The 11797-nt window shown below is 35.0% G+C and overlaps 1 protein-coding gene across 1 annotated transcript; it reads right to left on the minus strand.

Annotated features, from left to right (window-relative positions):
• Nucleotides 1-204: 204 nt before the first annotated feature.
• spint2 (serine peptidase inhibitor, Kunitz type, 2) lies at nt 205-8067 on the minus strand. Its single transcript, XM_046862940.1, has 8 exons — nt 7608-8067; nt 6548-6718; nt 4628-4690; nt 4324-4479; nt 3011-3058; nt 2746-2916; nt 1579-1626; nt 205-1483 (listed from the first exon to the last, which is right to left on the minus strand). The coding sequence occupies exons 1-8, from the start codon at nt 7948-7950 to the stop codon at nt 1308-1310; spliced, it is 1176 nt and encodes a 391-aa protein (XP_046718896.1). The 5' UTR covers nt 7951-8067; the 3' UTR covers nt 205-1307.
• Nucleotides 8068-11797: the final 3730 nt, after the last annotated feature.

An 11797-nucleotide genomic window follows, 5' to 3' on the forward strand; every position in this document is an offset into this window, starting at 1 on the left:
ATCTTTCCCGTACTACTTCAGATATGTGAAGAATTTATATCATTGTGCCCAATACAATTTGTTGTTCATCGTCACACACTGAATAGAAAGACCACACCCAGAGTTCTGCCTTTAATAGCCAGTGTTTTTTAAAGAGGACTAACTGGAAGGAAGAAAAAAATTAACATGCTTGCTTCTAGGAACATACTATTAATAACACAGTCATTTTAAAGTCAAATGTTTTTATTATTAGACAGCTGATTTCAAACAGTTCCTCTTCCAGAGAGATGATGAAATATTCCTAGTAAAACAGAGCTGAAAATAACATTACATTATTAGTAGTTTTCTTCAGGCTTAAAAAGATTGGTGTGTCTAGAAAAAAAAATTATGTAATTTATATATATATATATATATATATATATATATATATATATATATATATATATATATATATATATATACACACACACACATACATACATACACACACACACACACACACAAATGAAAATCATATCAGTCATGTACCAAGATTAATATTGATTATATAAAGACAGATTCAGACATATACTGAAGTTCAGCTGTTGTAGTACACCTCAAATTGTGTGAGAAACACATTAAATATATGAAAATGTTTTCTTACTTTCACAAAAGAAAACTGAAACATATGTGGAGTGTACAAACAAACTCATGTTTGAGATGTTCTATATAAGAAACCTTCCTAAGTTTAATCAAATATTGAACAAATCACGATATGTTTCAAAGTCATCAATAAACAATTCTGTCCCAACAAAATTTACTTTATTTAAAATGAAGGCACTTACTGTAAAAAAACAAAAAGAAAAAACATGAAGGATGTCACATGTAATCACCCAAAATGATTGCTCTATCAACAGACAGAATAAAAAAAAAAATCCCTTCATATGTTAAAGCATACACATCAGTATCTTAAAGATAATGCACTAATTAACCTTTTAATAATCTGCCCGTATGCTGAAGCTGAGAACTATTAAATTCATTTGCTCATTGCTTTATTTTTATAGTGTAAAATGGAAAAAGAGAAAAGGCTGTTACCATCATTTTTCCCCATGACTAAAAAGAACAGCCAAGTTCATTTCACTAGAATGCTACATTAAGGTTAATTTTAAAGCTGGCATGACAGTGTTTTGTTTATACAGGACTTTTTTGCCACATACTTATACCCAATGGGTCTAATATTTGCTTCTCTAAGCTTTCCTGAACCCAAATGTACAGCAAGTTATAGGCTGTGTGACTAAATTGGAGTGTAGATATATATTTGTGCACAGTCACAGAGAGAAGAAAAAGATTTATTTGGAGAAATGGGGACATTCCTCTTCTTCAGGAAGACACTCCTCCGGTAGCAGCTCTTGCTTGTCATCCAGTAAAAGGAGGCGCTGATGCTTCACGCGGCGAATTGAGATCAGGAGCAACCCGAAAAGCAACACGACTGACATGATGGCCAGAGTGGCGACCAGGAAAAAGGCTGAAAAAAATTTTCAGAAAAGAATAAGGAAAAATATAAAAATGTATTCAAACCTCAGAAAGACCTGTTATATATCAATCGCTCAATCGTTTTACCTGGAGTCCAGCGAGCCCTGTGGTGAGCCCCATGCTCATCAAATCCCCCTAGAGAAACATGACATAGATAAGAACACATGACCAAAACACACCCACACCCACACACTTTAGGTTTATATAGGCCTGCTTTCAAATTCACTTTAATTGTGGGTTGTGCAGATCTATAAATCAGTTCTGTACATCCAGGTTTCCAAAATTCTAGGCAACTGTTTGATATTATTACTAAGCAGTGAATGATAGCACTTTTTATATGCCCGACATATTATTAAGCAGGAATTCCTACAAAAGTAAAGCCATGATTATAAATGTTTATGTGCAGTGCAGCACAAGACATTCTTTCTAAGTGCAAACACTTGCACCCCAACCACGAGCACTTCAGTCCTAAAAAACGTCTGGTTTAACACATCAATATAGCACTTAATCACCTCCACTGACCATAACCACTATTGCCCTGCTGTCACAAAATAGGAAGTACAAAGACAAACGGAAGTATTCATTCTACAGAGATTGAGCTACTAAGTTCCAGCAGGAGTGTGAAAGTGGCCCAGGTATCTTTACAGCTGATTCTATACAACATGGACTCAATTTTTCAACTCACAATATGCTAATATGCAGGCACCTTTTTACAGACAAAAGTGTATGCACCAAGCCTTTTTAAGATTTGAACCTTAAGCACAATCCAGGGGACAATTCCATATTTCAGTTATGAATGCTGTGATCTGTGAAATTGTTTAAAAATTGTAGAAAAAGAGACTGGGGCTGATATTTGTTTCTAACTACAGATTATACATATGGCCGACTGATTAAGGCTGGAGAAATGCCTGCGTTAGTGAGTGGGTATAAAGATCCACCTTGTCAAAGCACAATTTAGACAAACAACTGACATTAGTTTTAACAGCAAGCAAACACTCAAGTCTAACATGCCTTATATGTTCCTCTGCTGCATTGTGAATGTGTTCGATATCGTACCCTGCCCAATACAGGTTAGAAGAAAACAGAAGACACACCAACCTGAACCTCACTAAATAAACCAGGTTTCTACATTTTATACGAAAATTAACTCAACAGCGAGGCGAAATCACCTGCATAATGCAATAACTACATCTCTTTACTTGAACGGCATCAAAACACACAATTTAATTAACGCTATATAAAATCTCCTCTTACCAGCCCTCCCTGCACAATTAGACATGCATTCCTCCAGAGTGCTGTAACGGTTCTTGTTGCCTTTGCAGCCTCCATAGATGAAACTCTGACAGGACTGAGTACTCGGGTCAAAGTAGTACATGAGGAAAGAAGCACGGCACAGCCCAGGCTCAGCAGGCACAACGCAGGCAGCTGTGGAGCATGCACCGTGTTTAATAAAGTTATGGATATAATTTGTTTCCATACAGATGACAAAATTACTCATTTGATAAAAATAGAGCGTTACCTTGGTAACTGTCAGAATCGGGTGTGTTCCCAGAATCCACAACTTTTACTACAAAGAGAAAATTACAACATTATAAACCCAATATACATATAGGCTCAGTTCAAAAATATAAACAAGCTGCAAAAACAAAAAAAAAAATCAATAAAAATTGTGCTTCAGTAAACGTTAAAATAATAAATCAAAACAGATGTATTTGTTCTTATGCCATTTTATAAAAATATTTTAACCTTTAAATAACTTAATATTTTGCTCTCTATAAAAATCTCTCATGTGAAACACAAGACGTCTCACAGCTTCATCATGCAGCTCTTCAGAAACTCTCCCTCAGTAAATAACCGGCTGATGCCTCTGATTTCTCCTCTGTTTTCACACCAGCTTCACTTTGTGATTTTGCTCTTGTGAAAAAAGTCTGCTGAAATGTCAGATTCTTCTTTAACTTTTCTTTCTGTATCTTTTGCTCTGCATTCAGGTTTTTCATCTTATCCTGATGTTCTCTCTCGTAGTGGAGTCTTATTCAATTCCCTAATTACAGCCACATTCGCTCCACAAAAAGGCACACGGTAAACATATACTCAGAATCCCATCGGTTTTGAAAGGCTCCGTTTTCAGAATCCAATTTTCTCTTCGCCACTAAGAGGCGCTGTTTCACAATAACTTTACAACAGGGTTAAATACATCAACAGAAGCTCCACTTGATTGACGCTGGAATGTTCCCAGGTAGTCTAGTGTTCGGTAAGGCAGCTGAAGCGCTGCATTATGGGATCTGTAGTTTGTTATCAGCGCTTCACATTAATAACAATAATAATAAATCTATATAAAATCATCTCGCGGGCCGGATATAATTGTACGTGGGGTTGGATTTGGCCCGCAGGCCTTGAGTTTGACACCCCTGATCTATGTGAGGACACTGATCATTTTAAGGATTTTTTCACAATAATTATCAACAATGATTTAATAAGGTAGGCAACATATTTTTAGAAAAGGCTCGCGGGCGACTCATGTGGTCCTTGCGGGCGACCTAGTGCCCGTTGGTGACCCCTGCTATATACTATTATGTATAAACGTCTATATGCCAAACTCCAACAAACTTTTCAAAACAAAACTTGGTCACCAGACTGAAGGGAGAAGAAAAAAAAAAAAAAACACTGACAAAGCAACCACAGAAAATGTCCAATGTCAGTCAAATTGTCTCTTCCTTTAATAAAAATCACCAGACTTTGGCTTGCAGGACTAAACAGTAAAAAAAAAAAAATAAAAAAAAAAAAGGCAACTTCACTTTAAGAAAGATCATACCATAAGCAGTATATACATACCTGTGCAGGTTTTCAGGCACTCCTCCTCAGTGAGATAGTTGTTCTGATTGCCACCGCATCCACCATATCTGAAACGTTTACACTCGCCATTTGTGTAGTAGTAGCGTGGCAGAGAAGCCCTGCAGTGCCCTACTTCTGCTTCTGCCTTGCACTTTGCTGAAAAGAGACAATGACATGGGGTTACTAAACAAATAAACGATTAATTAGTCTGATGAGTCTTTAAAACAGTCTGCTAGCAGTCAGTGCATACGTCTTACTAAAAGAATGTAAAGCAATAAAGAAATAATAGCTTAAAAACACACACCTGCAAAATCATCTGTCGTCATTTCAGGTAGAGGAGCTTCAGTTGTAGATATTGCTGGAGATGCTGACAAACAAAAGCATAATTCACCACGTGTACATAATTATATTAGTATACCACACATTTCTGGTAGTACATCATAGATTTAAAAAATATTTCAGTGGCCCATAATGAAGTATCAGTAATCACATGACCTGTACACAGAACAAAACACTTCAGGACTACAGTTCTACACATAAGGGCTGTATTTAGAATTCTCTGAATAATGAACAATAAACAGTAAAAATCACAAAATCGTAAAAATAGCTTCATGATTTATTCATAGCTCACATAATTGAAAAAATTATTTTATGCACTTAAATGGTAACAGACATCAGCAAAAATTTCATCAAACTGCACTGCACTTAACAGCTATATCTCATCTACAATTTACATTTCCACCATCAATGTTTTATTGGCCTACAAAGTTTATGACTGACTGCACAGGCGGTACAATAAATGAGCAAAAGAAGAAGTGTGTTTTACTCAGAAAATGCCGTATGGAAAACCAGCTGAAATCATTTATTCTGGAACAGATAGTACCCAGCACATAAACTTGTTTGTTAACAAAGCCCTACTCAGAGACAGGTGTTTTTGGGTCTACGCTGTTATCCTGGATGTCTACAACAGTGTGGGATGTTGTTCCAGGCTGGTAGTGCTTCATTTATCCTCTACCTCACTACGGCACCCCCACCCCCTTCCCCCAGTTGCAACTAGTGGATGTCACAGAACCCATTCTAAAATGCATTTGTCAAACAGGTTTCTTAAGAAAAGTAAATCAACCCACAACAAAGGTCACTCAACCAGTTACTCAACAACTAGGCATAATGAAATCCGAAACCTTCTGTGCCAAACACTTCCCGCACAGTGACTAACAACTCAGCAATAGCTTTGCTGATACATGAACAAGAAAGTATTGAGCAAAGCAGGAAACAGATCAGACTTCTCGTTTTCCTAGTTTGGGATTAACTTTGATAGATATTTTGCATTCCACAGACTAAACAGAACTGCACTTATATGCAAATCTACATTTTTCTTACACAAACACAACAAAATTAGAAAGGCTACTAAACCGTAAGTGTAAAATTCACACAACATAAATAAAGTCTCAAAATCTTACACTTCTCTCAAACGATGAATAGACCAAGGAACTGAATAATACAACTCGCATTCAAACATTTATACCAATGAAATGATCTTAAAAAAGGAGAAGACATGAGTCTGACTATTAAAGTATATATCTTTATATTGATGTGCGTTCTGTTTTCTCAGTTGGTTTGGATTTCGGATTAATTGTCTTTCCTCATAAATAAGAGCATCAAAACACTTAGCAAGTCAGCTTCTTAACAGCTACCCATCCGAATATAACTAAGCATCAAGTTATACTTACAGTACTTACAAAAAACAATAATAAAAAAAATACATAAGTTGTAAACAAAAAAGTTGTATACAAACGTGTAAAACTTGCTACTGTCCACTATGGCAACTCCAAGGGTCTGACCAGTACTGATATTTTTAAGTTGAGATGTTAGTCATGTTCATTACTGTTGTTTGGAAGATGGTTTTTACATTTACATTACATTTGCGGCATTTGGCAGACACCCTTATCCAGAGCGACTTACAACTTTAGAGCTTTGCTCAAGGGCCCAGCAGTGGCAGTGGTGGGATTTGAACCTGTGATCTTCTGATCCAAAGCCCAATGCCTTAACCACTGAGCTACCACCTCCCTTTAGGTTTTTAGGTTCCCCTCCTTTAAAAAGATCTCAATCATTATATGGAGAAGTTGGTCTGGGAAGGGCAAGCAAAATCCCATCCTCAAACTGCACACCCAAGACACTGCTTAGCTAAAACACCGAATTAGCAGCACATTATTACATAATTTACCTTTCACACCATTACAAGCATTCAGGCACTCCTCCTGTGTTTTGAAGTTGTTCTGGTTTCCTCCACATCCCCCATACACAAACCTTTTACAGGTCTGGTCAGTGACATCGTAGTAGAAACGGGGCATGGACGCCCGGCAAAGACCGACTTCTTTTCCGGCACGACAATAACCTGTCACACCAAACAAAGAAAACACAAAGAAAAGAGGGTTTTATGCAGTCATATTTTTCCCCCCCATACAACACTGTGCTAGTGGTAAATAGACAATTAAAAATACATTTCAATTAAATACTTTTTTTTTTAAAAACAGGTGGTAAACAGTCTAAAATTTTCTGGGAGAGTTTTTTTTGTATGTTTTGTTTTATTTAGTCAAGTATAATCCCCCCCCACACACCTTGCAATCAGGTGCTTATAAATGAATACTGGTTTGTCAAGTACAGGTAGTTCAAGTGGGATTGAAGAAACACAATGAGACAATTGTCGGGGGGGGGGAGCTGCTGTTCAACATTTCTTTTGCTTGTGTATGTACATGTATCAGTCAGTGATTGACTGTTACTAGAGAATAATAACATACTAGTGAGTTATTTTACTTGAAATTGTGACTGATTGGCCTGGATTCTAATAAAAAACATGTTCATTAATCCTTGTGAAAATCCCTTACACAAACCCATGTAACACCAATGAAAATACACTGTAAGCTGTAGCACCTGCTTTAACAGTCTGTCGCTAAACAAAACAACTTTTCGTACCCTTACTACACTTTCGCCAGTATTTCTATCTGTATCTCTTTCAGCAAACCAAAAGTACACCATATCATGCAAAAAAAATCTATTCATTCTTTATCATTTTTATTAGCTTTGTTTAATTGTTTAGCCACCCTTAGTTTCAATCGTTTTGAACGTACAATTTCAACCCGCAGTTTGAAAAACGCAGATTCGCATGCACCGATAATCCTAGCAGATTGTGCCATTTTATTTTATTTCATAAAAGTAGAAAAAGTTTTCTCTGGGTTTGAAAACCCAAATAATGACCCGGAAGCCGTGTCTTTTCGGGTGTTTACCTTCTGTCTTGGTGAGAGTCTTGAGGAAGGCTTTGGAGTTGTCACTTTCTTCCAAAACACACACATTTTCCCCGTTTTTCATACAGTTGACGAGGAAGCATTGTGGAAAACCATCACCCAGTTTCTGAATCAAAGCCAGGTGGCAATCTTCTCTACTACAGCAAAGATCTCGGCATTGAAGCTCGTTGTCAAAGCCGACCAGCTGACCGGAATAGTTCGCTCCTGCGTCCAAGGACTTTGGGTTCAAACTCCGGTTCAGGTGGGTGAACACGCATGTGTCCTCACCGAGAACCAAACCTGAACCAAAAAGACAGAGAGAAGCCAAAAGAAACAGCCGAGCCATGTTGTTTTTTCTTTTGTTTTTGTCTTTCTGCTCGACGAAAAGTAAGAGCGGCTTTTGTCGCAGCTGAAACCAATATGTCCCCAGGTGAGTCTTCCGCCACCAGTAGGCAATTTACTTCCTGATTACCTGATTACAGGAAGTCATTGTCTTTCTTACGTCACAGAATGTGCCATAGCTTTCTTGTTTTTCTTTACAAAACATTGACAGTTTTTAACATACACACACGCACACATCTACAATCAGAGTGACATACAAAAGTGCTTTAAAACTTTATTTGTATTGTTTAACAGTTATATCCCAGATCATTTTTATTCTGTCTAGCTATTGCTCTGTCTATTCCTCCATCTATCTACAGCATTAGTCTTCTGTTTCCCTTGGCAAATATCCTTACAAATTCATTGATGTCTAAAGTATTTGTTATGGATTTCCCATGGGCCAAGATCAGTTAATTCCTCTTTCTTTTATGTAACATGGTGCGATGATAGGGGATGAGGATTCTTAAAAGTGTGTAGAAGGAACTGTTACATGATGCTGAAGACACACCAGGGCTGCACCAGGGCTATTACATGCAATTTATTCAACTCAGAAAAGCTTTCTTGTACTCCTGCAGATATTTACACACAATGGACAGGAAGGATTAAATGAGCGGTATACATATCTGAATGCACGCTTTGTGTAATTAGCTAATATTGGCTGGAATGGTGCGTCATTATTGAAATTTTGAAAAACCACTTGAACTGTGGCTGAAACAGCCAGGAGATGGGTCTGCTTTGGAGCTTTGTTGAGGACTAAGGAGGTGCAGTGCTTGTAAACACCGAATGTCCTTTTGTGATAGTTTACTTATTGATGAGATTATCAAGTGTTTACTGATGGATGTCCATCATACTAATCATAGTTCAAAGTCTTCTTCATGGTTCCTATGTGAAAGCATTCAAATTAGTCTCTTGTATCTTTAGGTTGTTTAGGTTTCTTAACTCTATGCAGAAAAATGGTATTAGGTCCAGAGAGCAAAGGGGATGACCTCATTGATGAGGGCTGACTGATGCTCATTGGTATTTCAGGAGCTCGACAAGTAAAAAGAGAGGAAGAGTGCATAACATATTTTTTATATAACATTGTTGTTCTGTAACTTTCTATGTACTATAATAAAAATAAAAAAGGAGTTTTGTGACACTAAATAGCACGGAGAACTTGAGCTCTTAGATTTAGGAAAGCTTAATCAAACTTTCAAGATTAAAAAGATTATAAGAGTTTATGAAGGATAAAAAAGTACAGTACTTGGAGCATATTTCCTGTTGATATATTTTATACTCTTTGGGCTGTATTATTATTGTTGAAGTAAAAATCATCTGTTGACAAAATTCCTGTTAAATTGGGCAATTACCACAAACAAGCCATTCCAGTGTAGAAGTTAATCCACAAGCACTGTATCCCCACACAGTGTTTTCTTTATGGAACAGCAAACATACTATTTAAAAGCGAATCAATGTTGTGTCATACTTCAATGAATGGATTTGTTTCATAAGGTAAGTAATTCTATCAAATGTGTATTTTTGGCGTATAATGGTCTTTGTACATATAAACATTTTATACAAAAATGAAACAAACATTATAAATTAGCAGTTAAACCAAGTTAAACTTTTGTTCTTGACACAGTTACAAAAAGTGCCCGGTTATTGTAATGGAGCTCTACTTCAGTGGAGATCAACATAAAAAAAAATTTGTAAGCACATTTATAGTAATAATGTTTTTGAAGGTTATAAGAAATGCTATTGTTTTTGCTTTATTTCCTGTAGCAAGATGGCTTCTATATTCAGTGATATATGTTAAGCAAAAGTGGAAAAACAAAATCAAATTTGTGACAATAACATACATAAATTGTTCTTGTTTTATCACAAAATTTCCTAAAGATTATTTAGGAAGGATTAAATAGAAATTGTAAATGCATAATAGAAATGTGTGTAGTTGATGAATACAGGTTTGGATTTTTTTGTTTGTTTTTCAACGCTATTTTGGAATTGAAACAACAATTCCATTTGAATTGAATGATTATTGATAGCATTTATCGGAGATAAGCTTTTTGTAAACCACATCTACATATTGAAATGAATATGAATTATATGTTAACCTTTTAGGGGAAAAAAGTACTGAAAACTTGTATTGTGTTAAAATTTTGTGGTAAAAATGGTGTATAGGATCACAAATATTGTAAATGATCTAACTGTGTTTAATATCTTTTTCTTGTTGCTTTGAAGATAAAAAAGATTTTTCACAAACCAAAAAAAAACACTGACTCGAAATTATCTACGTTGTTTTGTATGTTTTGTTCTAACAAATATAACAATGTAGAGAATTTCACAAAAATATACATTTGATAGTATTAATATTAGTAATAATTATTTAGCAAAATAAATTCATTAATGTAAATTAAAATCAAAGACTTTTATTTGGGGTATACATCTGTAAAATGTCATTCAAAAATAAGAAAGTTATACATATTGTGGACTTGTGCTGTTTCCCATTCAAGTGCTATATTTGTTAAGTATGTTATATTCTGTTTTCTGCTGTCTGTTGTAATCTGCACTGTTTTCCAGGTTTAAAGTGTAATAGAGGAAAAATGATTTAAAAAAGAGATTGATGTCTCACACATTCATGCAAAGTGTCTTCCTCTATTCTAATATGCATATTTACATTTAAAAAAACATCATTTTAATTTTTTTAGAATTAACAATTTAATTGCAACATAGAGACACATTTGAATTAAATATCACTTCATATTTTGGCTTTGAATTTGATATAAAAAAATATGATTGTAATAAAACTGTTTTAGAAAATGTGTTTAAATGCATTTCTGTTGTAGTTTTATTCTTTTTAAAGTTCATAACAGCATGACCACCTGAGAGGCTAAAAGGGGTCTGGTAATTTACCAGAAATGTCTGAAAAAAGAATCATAGACACACTAAATTAAGGTTTTTGTTATGGTGCTTTTACTATGTAAGAGTCAGCAGAAATGTTGACTGTACAGTATTTTGAAAAACCTGATCTTTGGCAAGCCATTCCCACTCACATTGTGAAGATTGCCCACTAGAGGGAACCAAAGTATCCTCAACACACTACACAGCAATGCTTTTCCTTCAAATGAGAGAAGTAACAGGTGCATGCATAAACTGAAAACAAAACCAATTTCTTTCTTAATTCTTTTGGCTATTATCTTGAATGTTTTTTTCTAAATAAGTTTTTTTTGTTATTGCAGATTGTTTAAATAAAATATGAACCTGTTGTGTTGTATAAAATGCACACTTTTGTTGAATCTTCAGTCTATTGTTAAAACATTTTCTGCCCCCAGAACTATTACTCAATTTTCAGACCCCTAAAATTTAAGACACTGGTTCACACAGGAAAATTAAGCAGCTAATAATATTCTAAAATTTTGAAAAGTGCAATGTTGAAGATAAATTATTAATTTGAAATGACCATCCAGCCATTATAAACAGTATAACCATTTGGAAATGCATTTTTTTATTTAGTGAATAAGTTTTAAGGATACAGAATAGGTTATACTTTTTCAGAAAATAAATGTTTTTATTTTAGTTTCTGATTGACACTTTTTTTTTTTTACCTAGTGAGCAGTCTAATATCAACCATTTTATACAGTTATTTTAATTAGCACTGCAACAATTGAAATAGTATTTTTGGTCATGTTTGGCCAGGCTGAGGACAAATTATTATTATTTTTTTTATATGCTCATGATGTTTAAAACCCTTTAAATAATCATGTGATATTAGTAAGGAAGAAAAGCAGTTTATTATCAAAACCAACAAGTTAAAATGCTGTGTAAAAAGAAAC

The sequence above is a fragment of the Silurus meridionalis genome, chromosome 12 (assembly GCF_014805685.1).
Source record: "Silurus meridionalis isolate SWU-2019-XX chromosome 12, ASM1480568v1, whole genome shotgun sequence".
Classification (NCBI taxonomy): Eukaryota; Metazoa; Chordata; class Actinopteri; order Siluriformes; family Siluridae; genus Silurus; species Silurus meridionalis.